The sequence below is a fragment of the Diorhabda carinulata genome, chromosome 6 (assembly GCF_026250575.1).
Source record: "Diorhabda carinulata isolate Delta chromosome 6, icDioCari1.1, whole genome shotgun sequence".
NCBI classification, from domain to species: Eukaryota; Metazoa; Arthropoda; class Insecta; order Coleoptera; family Chrysomelidae; genus Diorhabda; species Diorhabda carinulata.
In genome coordinates, this window is record NC_079465.1 from 20721627 (window position 1) to 20743194 (window position 21568).

At 31.9% G+C, this 21568-nt stretch overlaps 1 protein-coding gene across 2 annotated transcripts in view; it reads right to left on the minus strand.

Moving 5' to 3' along the window:
* LOC130894920 (extended synaptotagmin-2) overlaps nucleotides 1-21148 on the minus strand; it is a 130701-nt gene extending 109553 nt beyond the window's left edge. The window contains exons 1-2 of one of the 2 annotated variants that reach the window (XM_057801960.1): nucleotides 20773-21148; nucleotides 3804-4001 (exon numbers count right to left, since the gene is read on the minus strand). In XM_057801960.1, coding sequence (XP_057657943.1) covers nucleotides 3804-4001; nucleotides 20773-20862 — 288 coding nt within the window. In that variant the 5' untranslated portion in view covers nucleotides 20863-21148. The remainder of the gene's footprint in view (nucleotides 1-3803; nucleotides 4002-20772) is intronic. The other variant, XM_057801961.1, reaches the window with a different exon arrangement.
* Nucleotides 21149-21568: the final 420 nt, after the last annotated feature.

Here is a 21568-nt window from a genome sequence, read left to right on the forward strand (position 1 = left end):
ATATTTGTGGTGTAGGTTTCAGGATTTCTATTTAGTTCGTTTTGGATAGTCTGATCTGGAATATACTTAACTAAGAGGGGTGAAAATTTCTGCCAGATGTCATGAAAACAGTTAAAGTTGCTGGATTTGGTGTATCAGTTTTTCGCACATTTGTTTCAGTTTTAATTTAAGGGTGTTACATGACTCCGGTGCCACTTCTTTTCTCAACGATAAGTCGTTTGATTTCCATATTAGCAGCATTTTTTTATCTTCCAATCTCTATAATTATCTTTTTTTTTTGACAGGATTTATCTCAATATACATTCTTCGTTCGATTGCATTAGCTCACCAGACGAAATATTCGAAGTTCTGTCAAAATTGTCTCTAGTTACCGAAAGTAGTACTATTGGATACGATTTTACGAAATATAACCAATAATATTCCAGAAATTCGTGCATTTTCCAACTGGAATTTTTTTTTTTGGAGCTAGTGGTAGAAAATCTGCAATGTCTCAAAGAGCTGAGAACATAATTTGGCGTATAACATAGCTTGTACAAATAACTGATCGAATATTTTAAAAATTTACAGAGTGAGTTTTATTTATGGATCGTCTCAATTATCTCGGAAACGGCTTATACGATTTTTATTAATTTTTGTGATACGGATGGTATTATGGCGGTTTTTACATTTTTGTCAGATTTTTCCTTTTTCTGGAAAAATAATGAACTTTGTTATTTCAAATGGATCAACCTTTATATTTTCCTATTCTTCCTAAATTGATATTTTAATATTAGGATCTGGTGAAAGGCGTAGAATTCAACAAGAAACGTGTAAATCTTTAATAATCTATATCCTAATCGAAATCCCATAACAAAATCTACCGTCAGTGAATAAATGAGTGAAGGAGTTTAACTAAAACTGATTCAGTAAAAGATTTATCCCAAATCAGGTCGCAGAAAAACTGAATCAAATGAAAATAAATCATTAGATGTTTGTGTCCTGTTAGAAGACGATCCACATTTGAGTACTAGACAAATATCCAGGGAACTTGATATTTCGCAAACATCCGTACTGAAAATTTTACGTAATAATAAATTGCATCGGTACAAAGTAACGTTGATTCAAGAGTTGTCAGATGACGATTTTGATAGACGTGAAGAGTTTTCCGACCTAATGATGAAAAAATGTTACAATCAAAACGATCCAATGTTTTGCGATGAGGCCACTTTTTGTATTAATGGAAACGAAAATCGGCATAATTGTAGATACTGGTCACGTAACAATCCTCGTTAGATGCTTGAATCCCACACCCAATATCTCGAAAAACCGAATGTATGGGCTGGAATAATAGGCTACAAAATAATTGGTCCTATTTTCATTGAAGGTAACTCACCCTAAATAAAACAAAGAAAATTTTTTGTAAACTTATAAACAAGCGCAATTTTGGTAGATTACTTGCACAAAGAAGCCACAATTACAGATGTTTATGATGCGAAATTAATCCCAAAATTACGCTGGGCGATAAAGAAAAAAGATGCCAGGAAAGGTTGCTCAGAGATGTTCTCTTATATCTGGACAACGCACATAGTACAGCCATTCAAGCTAAAACCTACCGAAACCTCGCAATTTTAAAGACCTTCAGCGATATTCTTGAAAATTTGGATTCAAGTTTATCTTACCCTCCTCTTCCAACCTGACTTGGTCTCAAAGTTATGCTTTTTATTTTTAAGGGGTGATTTTCACCCCTTTACACCAATAAATTGAAAACTAATAAATTAAAGCGATAATGGGCAAATATGATAATGTTGATGATTTTAATATTTTGATATTTTACAGCTCACCTACCCTTAAAAACAACCCCTCATAAAAAGGTTATTTCAAAAATGTGGTAAAAATCATGAATTTTTTTTTATTTTGTATAGTAATAGGAGAATTTTTTTCTTAGAGTATAAGAAATCTAACCCTCAATATTTTTAATAATGCAACCACCAAAAACCACCCCTCAGAATGGAAAAAATTGCAAATTACTAAATGGAAGCAGTTATAGGGATCATTATGTTTAAAGATGTGAAATGATTGTTGTTTTTTACAATGTAAGTAATATTTCTATTTTTTATGTGTAACTACCCTTAAAAACGACCCTAATACAGTTATTTAAAAAACGGCTGAGTATGAAATCATTTTATTTTGAGTTGAGAAAATATATATAATTTAAATATAACAAACCTGATACATCAGTTTTTCACTTAATTCAACCCCTAAAAATTACCCCTTATCACAAAAATTAGGGAAAATTTTTTTTAAAGCTTAGAATAATGACGTTACGTGATTTTCCAGCATTATCTCTAGAAAAATGTCTTCGGTTTTTTTAATAATAACTCGGCTTCCCTTTAAGCTTTTTGCATTCATCTATACATCATTTTGTAGGGAATTTCATAAGCTACAAAACCATGAGAATTGCAACCCTTCTAGGCCCTTTTCTTCAGGGAATTTTGATGTTAAATCGTAAAAAAGACTCTCCCTTAGCATTGGAATCAATACTTTAAACGTTTATATCTCGTTTAATTTTCAAACTATGTGAATTAAAAAAAAAGCAATTTCATTAAAATAAAAGTTAAATTCTAGTTACAAAAAAATTCACTCGTTGATTCTATAGTTTTTGAGATATTTTGAAAAAATTACGTTTTTTAAATCGAAAAAAAAATTTGACATTAAACAACTTTTTTTGAAAATATACGTGTTCCAAACCATTCAAACTTTTGGAACGTGTTTTTAAGGCTTAAACAAAGATAATTTTACATGGGCTACGATTTTTTTCTTTTTTCAAATTCGAGTTACTTAACTTATTTTCGTCATAACTCGCTTAGTTTCATGCTAGACGGTTTTATTGAAACTCATTTTGAAGGTCTGTAGAAGTACTTTAAAAGTGTTTATTACAATTTTTTATGAAAAACTGATCGGTTTTCCATTATTTGAGTTCAAACCTCTGCATAAATTTATGAAAAAGAAAAAATTGGCTTTCAGTGACTCATAAGTTACTGAATATTATTTAAAAAATTCAATTTGAACCGACTAATTTCGTGGTTTTTTATAAGCTTCAGTTTTAATGAGAATAATTTTTTTTAGGAAATACGTAATTTTTGAGTTTTTCGTGAAAAAATGTTGAAAAAAATGTTTTTTTTTTTAGTTTTCAATCGCGGATAACTCAGAAATTATTGAATAAATAAAAAACTTCATTCTACATTTTCTTCATAAAATTCAATTCTCTATCGATTCCCGGTGTTATTTTGAACTTTTAAATTTTCACCCACGAGTAAGGGTGGCATTCACTCCTGGGGTAGAAGCAAACATTGGCACCAAATCAGGTTTGATATTTGCATCATTTTTGAGCTTCTGTCAAAATTTCAAACTAATCCATGCTGGTATTTAAATTGCGAGGTGTTTTGCTTGGTTCACTGAACTTACTCAGTCACAGCTCCAATTTCTCAGGCATATCGAATTAGTTGATAATTTCGCAAAATTCTCAAGATTTCGGGCCCAGCGATGGGTTATGTTTCCAAAACTAGAGCACACTTACTTGATAAACGATTTTTCACACAAATCACGTGATATGAGGGGTTATACAGTGGTTTGTAGAGGTTGAACAATGTTTTTTCGATCGAGTAAAAAATGTTAAATTATGTCAAAAATGAGTCAACTTTAACGAACGCTATATTGAAAGCGAAAAATATCTTCACCATTTTTTAGGTTGGTTAAAAGGCGGTATCAGCCCTGGTCTTCTCTAGAAATGGATCTTCAATTTTATCGTTTTTTATAATACTTACCCAGGCTGGTAGATCGTCCAATCTAGCTAAAACCACTTCTTGTTCACTGCTGAGCGCGGTGGCTTTAGCGATAGCTCGTTTCCTATCACTAGTTTTTTTCCATTGATCTCTGATCACAAAAAGAACTACAGGACCAACAAACCAAGCGATAGACCAATTCATATATCCCGCTAGGTATGCTATTCCAACAACTGAGGCCTGTAAAAAAATATGATTATCATTATTTTTCCTTGATAATAAGTTTTTATTAGACTATTCGCCAAAGAAATGTTTAATATTGTGGATCATTCCACGTCATTCGGGTTCGTATCGGAAATAACGTTGAAGGACAATGAAACTTTCCTAACACGTCACAATTCCATAATATGACAATAATCATTTAAAAATGGTTGAATTTTTTATAGACCGAAAATGCTTGCTTCCTTATTACACTAAAAAGTTTCTCTTCTTTATTAATTTACAGGGTGATTAGTGAAATTTTAATAGGTAATAGTGTTTACACAGCTCATTTGATTTTTTAAATTTTTTCATGATGCACTACATTTCTAACAAGTATTCGACTAGTCAAAAATGTCTTCTGTCAATTTTTGATTATTTTGGTATGGTCATGCATATAACGGCACCAACCAGAATAACCAAGACTAGTTCTAGTACTATGGACTATGTCGTGTCATCGTATGATCCAGAATCCACCGATGGTACCATCTTTAATTCGGGTGTCACCGATCATGAAGGAGTGTTAACAAAATTTTCGGTAAAATCCAATACTAAAAATGCTTCTCGCAAATTATGCCGTATATTTTCGGAAAAATGTTTTCAAAACTTCTAGCACCGTTGTCAAATAACTGACTGGAACATGCTCTCTGGTGATGTGGACTTTGAATTTCCTAGATTCATAAAAACACTAACTTGGCATACAATTCTTTTCCCCTATTAAAAATAAGCAAAATAAACCTTGGTCCACTAAAGGTTTCCGAATATCTAGAAAGAACTTGCGATGTTAATCTCGCCTAAGGAAATTCTCGGATTTTGTCTTCTTCAAAAATTACGTGAAACTATACAGAAAAATTTATCATAAGACGATAAAAGCTGCCAAACATATTTATTACGAGGATATATTGAAAAATACCTTTTAAACTTTTTTTCAGTTGAGAAAAGAGATGATAGTCGGACGGAACCAAATCTGGTGAATAAGAGGGGGTTCTAGTAATTCAAATCCTAAATCACGAATTTTTTGCATGGCAACATGAGATTTGTGTGCGGGGGCGTTGTCCTGCAAAAATAAAAAAACATTTGGATAGCTTTCCGCGTCTTTTCTCTTTAATTTTTTCCCGTAAAGTGGTCAGTAATGTAGAATAGTAATCTATTGTTCTACCCTTATCAAAAGCTTTACAGTTCAGTTAATGACTGTACTGTATTGACAACTGGAAATAAATATCATCTCATCTGGAACTTGTAACTTACACCAAACATGTTTTCGAGTCTGTCCGATTGCAGATTGAATCACCTTACCACTTTAATTAACGTTAATTTTCAAAATGGCACTTTTCCCAATTACGAGGATATATTATCTTAGCCTACTATAGAACCAAACAAAATTTCAACGTCAAAATATTTTATTACTCCACATATTTTCCTCTTAATTGGATACATTTATTACAGCGAACCTGCAACGTCTCTAGACCTTTAAAAAAATGTTTCTTCTTGCTCTGCAAACCAGACCTCCACAGCTTTTATTATCTCCTCGTTGGAAGAAAATTTACGATCTTTTAAATTTTTTTCAGTTGAGGAAAGAGAAGATAGTCGGACTGAGCCACATCTGGTGAATAAAGGGGATGTTCTAGTAATTCAAATCCTAAATCACGAATTTTTTGCATGGCAATATGAGATCTCCGTACAGGAACGTTGTCCTCCAAAAACAAAACACCTTTGGATGGCTTTCCGCGTCTTTTCTCTTTAATTTGTCCCGTAGAATGAGTCGAGTAATGTCGAATAGTAAACTCCAGTTATTGTTCCACCCTTATCCAAAAAATTACTCCATGGTAATCCCAAAAAACTGAAGCAAGTACTTTTCCAGCAGATTTTTAGACACGAAACTTCTTAGGTCTTGGAGAACCAGAGTGTCGCCATTCCATCGATTGTTTCTGGATCGTAGAAATGTACCCAAGTCTCATCCATACCAACAATTCGATTTAAGAAGTATACATCGTTTTCAAATCGAGTACAGATCGAACGCGATGCTTCTACCCTTGCACGCTTTTGGTCAACATTCAAACATTTGGGAATCCATTTTGCAGCAATTTTTCTCATGTGCAAATTGAAGTGAACTATATAATTAACGCGTTCATATGAAATATTCAGTGCTTCAGATATCCGTTTCAGCCGAATTCGACGTTTTGATAAAATCATGTCCTGAACTGAATCGATATTTTCGGGGACTGACACAGAAACTGGCCTTCCCGATCGGTCATCATCTTCAATGGAAAATTTACCTCTTTCGAAGCTTGCAGTCCAATTTTTCACGGTCGCATACGAAGAACATTGATCACCAAGGGTATTAAGCATATCTTCGTAAATCTGCTTACATCTTAGCCCTTTTAAATACACAGGGCCTGATTAAGAATTATAAGGCCCGGGGCTAAAATAATGACGGGGGCCCCTTAAGGAATTTGAAAACCCGGAAAAAATCACAAAATAATATCAATACATTAGACTTCTGGTATCAACACATAAAAAAATACAGAATTATTTCCAAATAATGGGGCTCTCTTGGACCTGGGGCCCGGGGCTATAGCCCCCCCCAAGCCCTTAGCTTAATCCGGCGCTGTAAATACAGGTACTTGATGATGGCTCGATACACCATTTTTTCGATTTTCACAATTTCGGTGGACATCTTTTTTCTTTCAATTTATTGCGTAACTCTGGTTTACTTTTTTGACGTCAAACTTTACACCGACACTTTTAATAAGTTATGTTCCTTGCTATGGTAACGCAATATTTTGTTTATACATGGAACTGATTTAGGCTAACTACATATCAATTCATCCTCGTATATATGAGGATAATCTTACCATAAAACCTCAGGAATTTAATAAAAGTAGATTATCTTTGAACAAAAGCTTAAATCCACGGGTAACATCTAGTATATTCGAATGTCGCTTCTTAATTAAAAAATTCGCTTATAATTTTTCTAATTAGAGACATCTTCTTTAAGAGCCCGAGATATATGCAGAGCTTAGTAATGAAAACCTTAAAAATTATATAATATTGAATTATCTTTCAACTAAATCTCAAATCCTTAACTGTTACAAGTTAATTCTTCAATAATTTTTCTCATCTCTCCCATCAGAGCCAGAGCAAACATAGATAAGCAAAAATTGGTAATAAAGCTTCAGTAATAAATCGGAATAACCTAGTAATATGTGTGTTGCTTAATTAAAAATTCACTACTAATTGAATCGGTTTTTTCTAAACGGGCGTAAATCCAAGTAAGTAAAATTTCTGAAAACTAAATAAAATTCTTTAAATTAAAATATTTCACTTGAAATATTTTTAAAAAAAAGTCAAAATGAAAAAAAAAATTCAATTTACAACAGGATTCAAAATTTTACACTTGAATCTTTATCTATAATTTAGTTATATAGCTCTAAAAATGTGAAACGCACTTTAAAATACAATCAAGTTGCAAGGAGATAAAAAACCATCAAATTTCAAGTAAAAACTGTTATTTTTATTGTAAGACAATGTTTACAATTTACTAAAAAGATAATGAAATTACTTAAAAGAGTTCAAAAGAGGAAAAAAAATCAAAATTGTAGATTTGAGGCCATATTTTTGATTCATGGATCATCCTTGGTTTCTTCTATCTCGAAATCGCTGGCAATCTCTTGATATCTGTCATCAGTTGGCCAGCCACGAATTTCTTTGAAAAATCCCCGATACTCGTCTGGAACGTAGCCTCTCATTTTTTGAATATCTTTGTAGTAGAAGGTGGGGAAAGAGTATCTGCTCTGGTCTTAGCCAGTAAAAAGTTGTGATGAATAATACTATTTATTATACGGTAGGCTTTAACACATCCTTTTAACTTAGATTAAGCCAGCTTAACAAGTTCAGCCCCGGTGCGGTCCATAGGCCCGCAACTAAATTTTCACCACAACTCAGAGCGATCCTATGGACCGAACTACATATTTTATTCCAAACCTCCTCCACGGTGTAAAAATACGGAATAATTTTTTGGGCCCATGGAAAAGTTTATCAATTCTGGTTGGGGCTCAATGTGTTAAAGAGTTTTACAAAATTATGTCAGTTATTTCATGAACATCAAAAATGCGGTCACGAAATTACGAAATTCCTGCCACACGGGAGGAAACTGTGGCCGCAAACAGGGAAATACCGAGTGACCTGAATCTGTCAGGTATAAGCAGAACCTTGATATCGCTCGGTTTTTGTTTTGGACTGGACAGTTATCACTGAATAGACGAAACTCAGTGTATTGGCTTGGTACAGATTTTAGGTATTCTGGGCTCCCAATTACGATGTTTTCATCCATTGGCCCAGTGGTTCTTAACCTTTTTAAGCTGCGACCCAAATTTGAGAAATATGTTCATGTCGTGACCCAAAAAAAAGCCTAGTTTTTTCATTGCTTTATTTTAGGTCGTATTTTTGAAAAATATTCAATCCTACGATGATGATTTTTTTTTAACTTTTATAATAATAACAAATTTTTTTTAATACTAAAGATAAACAAAAGTACTTTTCGATCCAAGGAAAATTTAATTAATAATCAAGTGTTTTTGATAATTTTTATTGACCAAATTAAAATCTATTTATAACTTTTTGAAAATAATTGACATTTAATTATTCCTAAAAAAAAGAAATATCAATTCAGATGTTAAGTCTTTTAAATTTTAAATGCAAGTCATACAGTTTTAATGAGAGCCTTGTGCTTGAATACATTTTGAAAAATCTTCTAACCTCGGTTGAATGCCTCACACATATATGTTGTTGAAAAGGGCAATAATATTTTTAGGGTTTCTTTAACAATTATTGGCTTTTCGGTTTTTAATTTTAATCAGAAAGCACATAAAGATTCAGTGTTTTTGTAGAAATTGTATCGAAGTGCTTGGTCACTTTGTATCTCTATTAATTGTTCTTGAAATTGATTAATATTAACAAATTCCTCATGCGAATCAGTTACATCAAAATTAAATGGCATTCGAACCCAATTATATTTGAAAACATCGTCTGCAGGGAAATATCGATCAAACTCTGCTATTAGTTTTTCTAAATGATTAATAATAATTTTCTGTATTTCAAAATCTGTGATATTGATATTATTGTTTACAACGAGTAAATTAAGAGTCGGGAATGAAGCAAGTTTCTTTACTTCAACCTTATTTCTCCATAATTTGAGTTTATTTTTAAAACATGTAATTTTTTCAGTTAATTCAATAATAGTATGATCACGTCCTTGCATAGACGTATTTAGATTATTTATTTCAAATAAAATATCTGAAAAATAAGCAACTTGAGTAATCCACTTCAACTCGGAGAATTTAGATGCTAATCGGTGTTTCTTTTCTCTCAAAAAAAAATTCGACTTCTGTCCGCAATGATAATTTTGTCTATGTAACAAACAAATGAATCGATATAATTTGTGGATTCATATGTTTTGCTCTTGTCGAAAATCCCTTTTGAGGTGCTGTCATGGCAACTGCTCCGTCGGTGCAAATACTGAAACACTGATTCCAATTTAATCCTTCTTCTTTAAAAAACGGATCGACCAAAGAAAAATATCTTCACCTCTAGTTGTTGTTGATATTGGTTTGCAAAATAAAATGTCCTCCTGTATATCTGTTAAGCCTGGATACCGGACGTAAACCATGAGTTGAGCATCTTTACTTACATCTGTTGTTTCATCCAGTTGAATACTAAATAAACCAGCAATTTTTTATAGCAGAAATAAGTTGATTCTTAATATCAAATGATATATCATTAATTCGTAAACGAATTGTATCATTTGATAATGGTGTCTTTGGTAATTTCTTTGAACTTTCATCTCCGCACATGATACGTGCCATGTCAATGACAGCAGGTTTTATAAGTTTTTCAGCAATATTATGGGGTTTCTTTTGTCTTGCAATATACCAAGCCACATAAAAAGAAGCAAGTGTAGCTTGTTTGGCAGAATTTATAAAACCATTACTACTTGGTGCATCCAAACGCTGTCTTTTTAAATGGACTTCTTTTCTTTCGAAAAAAGTACGATCTTTTCCCTCAAAGGAAAAATTTTTATGTTTTGCATCAAAATGTCTTTTAAGTTTGTTCTGTTTCATCGATTCATTACTTAATATTTCACTGCACAACGCGCATTGCGGCTTGTTCACTCCTCGATCATAAATGCAAGTAAAACCTAATTCTAAAAATGCTTCCTTGTATTCACGTTTTTCCATTATTAGGGTGATTACAATTTTACAATACGCACTGCAGCTTGATCACTCCACTATTAATAATAAGACAAAATTTGTTTCTAAAATGCTTGTATTCACGTTTCACTGTTATTATACGTTTCAGTGTTATTCACAACATAATACGCAGAAATGAGATTTTGACAGAGAGCTCACTGAGTCTGCGCGCACGCAAAGCAATGGCGTGTCTATTACCAACACCTCCTAGAAGAGAAGGCCTCAGGACAGGAAGGCCACCGCTGCATTAGCCTGTCACCTACAACTACTGAACTATTAAAACTGTAAAGTAAGCCTACAAAGACTGTACAAGAATGTTTAGTAACATTATCTACAATATTTTGTAGGTTATAATAACAATAGAAAAAACTGAGCAGTAACAGCTGACTGCAAAATCAAACAACAAAATCTATAGACAAAATGGACTTTTTTTAAAAAAAAAAGAAAATTAAAATGCTGATTTTTAAGAAAAATCTGATGTTTAGACACCGAAACCTGAAAATTGGAAAAAAAATGAACTTACGCTAGTTTAAAAAAACCGATTCAATTCTTCTACTGTCTTATATCTCCTCTCGGAGCACTAGAAGGCATTCACGTGCTTACTTAGGTTAAGAGGTAAGCAGATTTACGAAGATATGCTTAATACCCTTGGTGATCAATGTTCTTCGTATGCGACCGTGAAAAATTGGACTGCAAGCTTCAAAAGAGATAAATTTTCCATTGAAGGTGATGACCAATCTGGAAGGCCAGTTTCTGTATCAGTCCCCGAAAATATCGATTCAGTTCAGGACATGATTTTATCGGAACGTCGAATTTGGCTAAAACGGATATCTGAAGCACTGAAAATTTCATACGAACGCGTTCATTATATAATTCATGTCAATTTGGACATGAGAAAACTTGCTGCAAAATGGATCTCCAAATGTTTGGATGTTGAACAAAAGCGTGCAAGGGTAGAAACATCGCAAACAACAGTTTTTTGGGATTGCCATGGATTAATCATGATTGATTTTTTGGATAAGGGTAGAACAATAACTGGAGATTACTATTCGACATTACTGACCACTCTACGGGAAAAAATTAAAGAGAAAAGTCGCGGAAGGTATACAAAGGTGTTTTGTTTTTACAGGACAACTCCCCTGCACACAAATCTCATATTGCCATGCAAAAAATTCGTGATTTAATGTTTGAATTACCAGAACACCCTCCTTATTCACCAGATTTGACTCCGTCCGACTATCATCTCTTTCCTCAACTGAAAAAAAGTTTAAAAGGTCGTAAATTTTCTTTCAACGAGGAGGTAATAAAAGCAGTGGAGGTCTGATTTGCAGAACAAGAAGAAACATTTTTTTTTTGAAAGGTCTAGACGTAGCAGGTGTTTGGTGTTATAGTATGTTAAGAATTTTTCAATATATCCTCGTATGTTTTTTCTCGTTCTTAAGAAATATATGTTTTATAACAAAAATTAATATATTAATAAGTTTTACATTAGCGACATTAGTAGGGACTTACGATTACCCGTGGATTTAAGCATTTATCATAAAAATTCTATTAACATTCCATTCTTGAGATTTTATTGCAAAGTTTTGGATGTATCGCTTTTTTATACAAGACCCGTACAACTTAAAAAAAATTGTTGTTTTTCAGAAGAATCGAATAAAGTATTTGTGTCAAAATGTTTGATAATAAGGTTCTGTTATAATTAAAATGTAAAAGATAAATGCCAAATTATGCTTGATTGAGAACAACTGAGATCTAAGGTAGAATTTTATTATTTGATAATTGTTAATTATCAATTCCTTAAATAAAAAAATAATAAAAGTGTCATTCTTGCATTTAAGTTGGAATTTCTGATATCGTTGGCGATATTCATACTGAACACACTATTTATACACTACCACTACACCAGCACTCACAATTACACTGTCTGACGCGCGTTTCGATAACCAAGTTATCGTCTTCATAGACTGAAGATTGAGTACTCAGTATATCATTCTTGCATGAAAACATTATCATGTTTTATTAAATTATAAGAATATTTCTTATAAAAAATATAAAACCAAAGGATCAATATCTAATTAAACCTAAAAAAGAATAAAAATTTTATCCTTTTTCTTTTGATGCCAACACAAGTATACCACGAATATACAGTTGCAATAAAGAGAAAAATCTATTGATCTAAATAAGTTGAAAAACCACGGAATAAAACGAAATAAACTCTTAATGGAAGAATCTAGAAACATTAGTTTCATTTTCCTTTTGCTTTCGTATCCTTTGTTGGAATGAAGGCTATTTTAGATTAATTTTAGTTGTTTGCTGATAGTCGTCTAGACGCTGTACTTGCTTGTAAGTTATCTTTGTCTTCGTAAGATGTTTTGGATCAAAAGCAGTGAGGGCATTTGTTTTAACAGTTTTACCATTTTGATTTTTATACTCATCTTTTAATGCCAGTTGCTCTGCTAAATCTTGACATTTCTGTCACGTGGTAAGGATTTTCGGATTTTTAGACTGTCTATTTAAAGTCACATATTGTTCTGGGACAAAAATTTCAAAAATTTTTTATATTCAGTAATTTATTTTTCTATTACTGAATGCACATTATCAATGTTATTTTGTTATTGAAAATTTATCAGATATTTTATTAAGATTGGTCAGATTTGTTACAGCATTAAGGTATAATGCAAATAAAAATTTGTTTTTGTTTAGGGCAGTACAATTTTATATGCATATTCAGTGAGAATCGGCTACTATCTATTTTTCATACCCCTAAGTGATAAGGGTTGTCCACACCTAACATTTTGCACAAAATTTTAATTTTTAATTTTTTTATAATGTGCCATTAAAAAATACATACAACCCTAAATTTTCACCGTTGTATCACCAATCCCTATTTTTTAATAGCCATTTTAGTAATTTAACTTTTCGCCGGGCGCTACGCCGTCCGTAGGACGGCAGACAGGTATTTTGGTTATTATTAGGAAATGGAAATTTCCGATTACCTTTTGGATTAAAGTTATTCTACCTACTATTCATTCCCTGTAATAAAAGGGTAAAAGTGATTCTCAGTCGTTCAATGAACAATGAACAGTAAGCATTGAAGTGAAAGTTGTCAACAGCCGTTGTGTGTAGTTTTGATTTCATCTATGCATAATAATGATGAAATCGACAAAGACACCAAGAACCAGAAATGATTATGGATTATAATACCACCAAAGGAGGAGTTGATACTGTCGACAAATTATGCTCCAGTTATTTTTTTGGTAATTTTTCATCACATAATGAACATAGCTGGGATCAACACGCAGATATTGTTTACTCCAGGATTACCATCAGAAGCTCCTGATCGAAGAATTATCTTTCTAAAAAATCTAGCTCAAGATCTGATGAAAGAACAATTGTATGCCAGGTCAGATATAAAAAATCTTCTTATTGACGTGAAAGCTTTTCTAAGTCTTCGTTTCCCGAAAAGATCTATTGAAGACGTCGAAGAGACGGCTACTTCTTCAGATGCAGTGCCCACAGAAAAGCGGCTAAGAAGTTGGTGTGAACAATGCAAATCAACAAAATCAAAAACGACAAAATCGTGTGAAAAGTGTTCAGCGTTTGTGTGTGGAAAACATTCCAAAATAATATGTGAAGATTGCTTGCACGCCATGGAAGGTAGTTAGTTCATAATACATTTTGTAATAATATTGTGTGATAAATATACTTATATATATTATAATATAAGATACATATACTTTTTTCGCCTATAAATGAACAATATTATAATGATAGCAAATAAAATCATCCCTAGAAGTGCATTGGTAAGTGAAATAGAACAAGATTTGTACGCCGTCCAGAATACGGTTAGCGCCTGGTGGCGTTGCAAAACCCTTAGCGCTTGACGAAAGGTTAATAATTTTTCATTCCGATTGATAACTGATCAATTATCACTGGCGGGGATAACTTACTCTCAATTAAATGCTAGGCTCAACAGCCTAACATTTAATTGAAACTTATTACATGATAACATTAGTATCAAGACAGTTTATTCCTGCTATAATTAGTGTTAACGGTGCTTGATTTTTTTAAATTTTCCACGCTTTTTCAACTTCTTATCGAAAATTGCTGTTAATCAGTATTTTAATTATTGTTATAACCATAATATTTTCATAACAAATTGCATAAATCCTCTTGGTGAAAAGTTTCTCACATAAATCTTTTTTCCGGTAGATACGTACTCAGTATTAGTTTATTGAGGTTAGTTCCTCTGAAACATTCTCAAAACAACTCTTAGATATCGGTGATGGACAAGTTACTATAGATGAAACTGGATACGTAAACTTACCGACCGATATTTCCCGATGTACACACACAGTACATAAATCAGAGTGGCTTACAGAAAGAGCAATTTTAGCGGCAAAAAATGTGGACGTTGACGATTTAAATCTGAAGATACAACAGTTGTTGCCAGGGAACTTAGTTAGGTTAGGTTAGCAACTGTAATTTGAACCCGCCACGGCTGTGCAACGGTACGCGATTAGTAATTCAAAAATTAATGAAAAACGTTATCGAAGCAAGCATTTTAAATGGCAAGTTCCGAAGTCATAAATCCCAAGACCAAACGATATCTGTTTGTGGCTTAGATTTGACCAGACCATGTATTTCACACGGACAATTATACGTGGCATGCTCTCGAGTGAGTAAACCATCCAGTTTGTTTGTGTTAGCTAGATGGACTAACAAAAAATATTGTTCACGCTATAGCATTAAGAGATTGATATTGTTTGTTAGTGTTACTGTCGTAATTAATTAATGATATATATAATTTTAAGGAATAAATTATAATAAATTAAATAAAAAATGTTAGGTGTTTTGTTATTTTTATATTCGCTCATCGTTCACGGCGCTCCATACTTCTTTCACTCATATACCACATCCTTACACACTCACAATAAGTTAGTTATTTTTTTTTCTACACTAGAAATTCCCTAGAAATAATTTATATGGCAAAACAACGTTTGCCGGATCAGCTAGTTATCTATATAAAATATTACATCAATCATTTTATCAAGTACTTGAGCTTTTTTATCTAATTCGTTAAGGTGATACCAAACGCAAGAGCCTATTTCGTTGGCCTCCCTGCTAGCTTCTCCCTCGTGCCAGAAATAGCAAGTCACCTCAGACTCAACAGGAGAAACAAAACTTAAATTCAAAGAATTTCATTTCGTAACGTAATAAAAAGAAGAAACTGTTCCAAAAGTGACATTACTTTCAGTTTTTAAATCTTTTTCCAATAAATGTCTGTCATATTTTTCTTTAATTAATCTCTTTCCATCTTCAAAAGCATTTCTAAACTCTGTGCAAATATCGCACTGATCATTTTTTGGAGTAAAAATCCAATATTATATTCTTTAGTAAATATATCATAATAGGTTCTGTAGTTAGTAAACGGCAAGTTTTTTCCCTGGCATGCCGTCTTATAGTCTAGATCAGCTTTCCAACCGGTGGGTCGCGGGCGGATTTTAGGTGGGTCGCGGCAAGGCTTTTGTAAAAAAATACAAAAATTTACTGATTCTTCAGCATTACATTTGATTATAACGAAGTAATTTTTTATTAGTGGGTTGTAACATAACAAATATTTGATGCAATTTTTGCCAGTCTTACTTGCCAATAAATATTTGCAATTTATATGATGTACAAAAAACAGTAGCGCAAAGTTGCCGTGCACGATCTGGCAACAGGGGCAAGCCAGTCGAACCGGTTTTCTCCCACCACAGGCCTCGCTTTGTCACTCGTCTCGGTTATTTGTTCTGTTCACTCACGCAGTCTGGCAACTGCATTTGCTCACGTAAGAACACGCGGCAGTGGCTTGATAATTTATTTGTCTAGCTTTGTTTTGGTTTAAAAGTAGTGAAGTAGTGTTATGACTATTTGCGACGATGGAGAATTGGCTGAAATCTGGGTCGTGTGTTAAAAGAAAACAGGAATCTACTAACGAAAGTGAGGTTAATCGTCCTTCTACTAGTAAAGACGTCATCAAATGTTGAAAAAGTGAAGAAGATTTTTCGAAAATATTGTTCTGAATACCTCCAATATGGATTTACGTTCATTGGTACCGATGAAGAACCTCTACCTCAATGTGTAATTTGTTTTGAAACCTTGGCAAATGAAAGTATTGAGTCTTCAAAACTTCAAAGGCACATTTCAACAAAACATCCCGAATACTCAAATAAACCTTTGATATATTTTCAAAAGAAGAAAACAGAACTATTTTCGACTCGGTCGAATATGGAGAATGTGTCGTTGGGGCAAGGTAATGAGAAAATGACCATGGTCTCATACCAGCTGTCATTGCTAATAGCAAAAAATGGCGCACCTCACACAACAGGTGAAAACCTTATTTTGCCTGGGGTAAAAATAATTTCCTCACTTCTGCTTGACGAAAAAGCAGGTCAACAGATAGGTAAAATATCCCTATCAAACACTACAGTGAAACCTAGAATCGAGGAAATGTCTATCAATGTAAAGGAGAGTTTAATATCTGCTTTGAAAGAAAGTGATTTTTATTCTTTACAATTAGAAGAAAGTACAGAAAATATACAGGACCAGTAGCTAAAGTCAAGGAAGTAGCTCCGTAAAAATTGTTAACTTAATCAAAGCACAATCTAAAAACTCGAGGTTGTTCACTGTAATGTGTGATGAAATGGGAAGCGATCATAAACAGTTGCTTCTACATTGTGAAGTGCGTTGGTTGTCAAGGGGAAAGATTCTTTCCAGATTGTTTGAGCTTCGAGACGAAGTTAGATTTTTTTAGTTCAGTTGGATCACGATGGCAAAGAAAAGGCCAAACATTTTCTCTGTGATTGCCTCAATGATGAAACGTGGCTGATAAAATTGGCATATCTGGCTGACATTTTTAGCTCACTGAACATCCTTAATTTGACATTACAAGGAGAAGATGTACATAGATTCTTCGTTCAAGAAAAAGTTGATTCTACAATTAAAAAAATTGATAGATGGCATCAAAAGGTCCAAGCAAATAAATTTGATTGATTCCCGTTGATGAATGAATTTTCAAATTTCCATGAGCTAAAATTCGATCCAGCAACTTTAGAAATTATACTTGAACACTTACTAGGCTTGTCATCCGAACTGAGGGGATACTTTCCACCAATATTGACCACTAATAAGTGGATACAAAATCCATTTGACGAGGAAAATTTAAAGAATGCCAACTTAGCAGCAGCCCAGGTATATATTAATTTTTAGATTAACTTTTTTGTTAAAAATTTTCAATTCTAATTTTTTTATAATTATAATTTATAGTCAGTTATTCCAGTTGGTTTCATATTTTTCTGAATTTTACGTTCTCAATGCCTAGCTATTTACATTCGTGAAAAAACAGTTCATTACTTTCAGAACAGCTGACAGCTGGTTGGATATACTTACTGTAACGATTTGGCCTGAAGGTTTGTCCGTTCAAGCCAAATCGGTACGTTTGTAGCGAGCCTCTGAAACGTAAAAAAAAAATATATTCTATTATCAATCTGTTTTTTTTTTCTCAGGAAGATGCTTTAATTGAGTTATCATGTGACTCCATCATGAAAACGATGTTCAAGGAGAAAAGTTTGACCTCATTTTGGCTGAATGTTAAGCCAAGCTATCCAGGTTTATTTGAAAAAGCAATGAGATTCTTAATAGTTTTTTCAACAACCTTTCTGAGCGTGCTTTTTCAACTTTGTAGAACAAGTATAGGAACAGACTGGATGTGGAAAGTGACTTAAGACTCAAAATATCAAATTTCAACCCTGACATTGAATCACTGGTGCAGTCAAAACAATGCCAGAAGTCACACTAGTCTTAGAGTCAAATTATTTGCAATAATCATTATAATGAATACACTCTTATTTTTTTCATTACTAAACTGTGTACTTATTTATTAACATTTTCCCGTTACCACGCATATAATATAAAAAACGACATAAATCTTATATAAATGAAAGCCTATATATATATATATATATATATATATATATATATATATATATATATATATATATAAACGGGTGGGGGATGGGTCACTAAAAAAGAATAAACAAAAGGTGAGTCGCCAGACATAAAAGGTTGGGAACCACTGGTCTAGATGAAGATTAGTGACACTTTTTGATCCTTTTGTAAATTCCCTATATTGTATGAAATTATACCTGCAAAAAAAACTAACTTTTTTGGATAAAAACGACACAAAACCAATTGTTCAAATTTTTCTTACACAAACTTTTGTTGGAACATTTTATTTTGGGTCACTTTTGCTAGAAAAAATCTTCCAAAATAAAAAAGATTTTAGCTCTACCTATTCGATTTTAATAAAACTGCGATACATTCTGCAAGTTTCAAACTGATAGAACGCTTTTGTCCACAAAAACCTTGAGATCAGAAGATAAAACTTAGAAATTTTGAGTTGTGTCGGTATTGCACGAAAGCAGCGATATATGCCTTGTAGTTTCTTAAAAAATATGTATATAATTAGACATATTATTAGTGAATTTTTAATTAATAGATGACATTTGAAGGTACTGGAGGCTGCCTGTAGATTTAAGCTTTAAAAAAATCCTATTATTGTTTTACTACAAATGTTTGATTGCTAATTTTTACCAAAATATATCTTCTTTGGCTTTTGAAAGAGTAATTATTAGAGAATTAATAATAATAATAAGTGATATCTAAGGACACCAAAGGTTACCCGTGGATTTATGCTTTTTATTTGAAAATATTTTTATTATTAATTTATTACTGAGGTTTAATTGTCTATTTAAGCCAAAATAAATTTTATTAGTCTCTAAAGAAAGATATATATTTTTATAAAATAAATGGCTACGGAATTTTTAATTGACAATACTAATGAAAGGAAATTAAAAATCATGATAATTATATTCATTATTATTATTTATATTTTATTGATTTAGGTGAAGAGTAAATTAAATTTAAATATTAGCACGAAACTTCCATATTCGATTTCATCATCTTGTAGTTGGAACAATATATTATAGTTAACTTATAATTGTTATAGTAAGAATAACTATAGATATGTTATTTAGCACTCAGATGTACTTGGTTTATTGGTTTTATCGCGTCTTCATTGTATTTTTAATTATTTACGACATTGAAATATAATTTGTTATAGTCACAGGTAAAGTTATTAATTTAGTGTTTTTCTAGTGTTTTCCCGTTACTTTAAGCCAACCGTGGACGGTATCATTAGTCACTCCGGTTATCATGGACAGTTCCTATAAGTGGAAAGTGCGAAAGTGAAACAAATAGTGTATCTGTCTCTCTCTCCTACGAGCCCTTCAGTTAGTTCCGTGCATTTTTTGCACGCATGAAGCATGCGCAGTGTAGATAAGGTGTCTCAAACGAGAGAGAAATGAATATTGTCGGCACGTTTTTTCCATACCAACTGTCCATATAGGAGTATTACATAATATATGTTTTTTACAGACAACCATCGAACTCGATAAATAAATGGAAGGGACTCGTCAATGCGCGAAGGCAAACAAAAGTGTGTCTCTCTTGAGCGTTCGGGTTAATGGCGCTATTCGTTAATAGTTCATATTACTGCGTTTGAATTTAAATTTGTGAGAACCATTAGACAAAAAATGACAAAACTATTTTTTTTCAAAAATTGCTAAAACTTATTTTTTTTAAGTAGGTTATTTTCAAATACTTGTTCTTAACTACATGCTTGTACTTTGTATACTTAATATTATTACGTTATTTTCCCAAATATACTTTTAAAAATTTCAATATATAGTTCTTATTATAGTAGCAAGTTAAATCAGGGAAGCCATTTTATTGAATTAATTATTAAGTGAATAAATAGAAGGAATAATATTTCTCATATGTGCTACACAATTTATTATTTAATTTTTAATCAGTTTACAATTTATATTAGTCCCCTTAGGTTTTCATGGGTTTTAAGAATCATTTGGTATTAATATATCATAAAAAAATATTTAAAAATAGAGCATATTTTTCTCGTGCTTAGCTATAGGAGCTGATAAACTTGATAAATTTCAAATCTTTCAATATATTTTTTCGTTATTAATTCACAAAAATCTTTTTTTCTGATGATTTCTGTTCTATTGAGTTTCAAGCTTTAGATCGCCTGTATGTTTAAGATTCATCTCTTGGATGGATTCCAGACTCTATTTTCGTCAATATATAACTTCATTTGGATAATTAATTTTCGTTTTCACACAAAACATGATTTTATAGAAATGAATATGAAACTACATAAAGATGCCTATATTATGAAAAATATCATGAATATACAATTTTTAAAAATCCCTTGAAATAATGAATCGATTCTAATTTCACCAAAACAAATCTAATTGATTAATATTATTAATAAAACTTTTTTTTGGTATAAATCAAACTATTATTATTCATATTATAAAAAAAACATTTAAACTAATAACCTGTTAATTGTCCTGAATATAATAATTAAACATGAAATTTTTTACCTTTTTGACAGCACTAAACAATAGGCTAATAATGCTGGTATTGTCCACCAATTTTTTCTCTATGGAATCATTCATAGTAAACTTCTCCATTATATCAAAATATTTAAACACACAAGTAATAGAAAATTTTAGGCGAGATTAGAGTCTATTCAAACAAAAAACTTCATTTTATAAACTAAAAGAGGTAGTAAAAACGTCGGTAAGACACCACAGTTACGAGAGGATTATTTTTAAACTCTATAATCCATACAAATATAATAAAATCAAAACAAAGAACCGAGCGATGATGTCACTTCTATGTTGATCTCACACAATATGTTTACTAGTGAGTAATTCTGAATAGTCCTTCATTTTCAAGAAATTCTAGTCAATAATTAAGCCTTATCAATTTATATTGGTACGTGAGTACATAGTAATAAAAAAAAGAATAGATATAGAGAACATCTGTGCGTGATTAAGTCATACGAATATTTATCAACGAGTATCTAATAGATAGACAACACACTTATCGTCGTATGTAATGTGTGTAGTATGGAAATATATAAATTTTCTTTTCTTATCATTAATTTCAGTGTTATGTTAAAAATTGGTATATATTTAATATTTTATTTTTTATTTAGTCAATCCATTTCATTAATAATACAATCACAATATTTAGAAAATACCAACAGGTAGTTTTGTGTAAAAAATGACCACTTAAATTTAATATATTCATCGAGGATAAATTATGAGAAAATTCATTATTTTTTCAGCAATTTCTTTTAAATAAAAATCTTGAAATAGAATAACTTCCAAT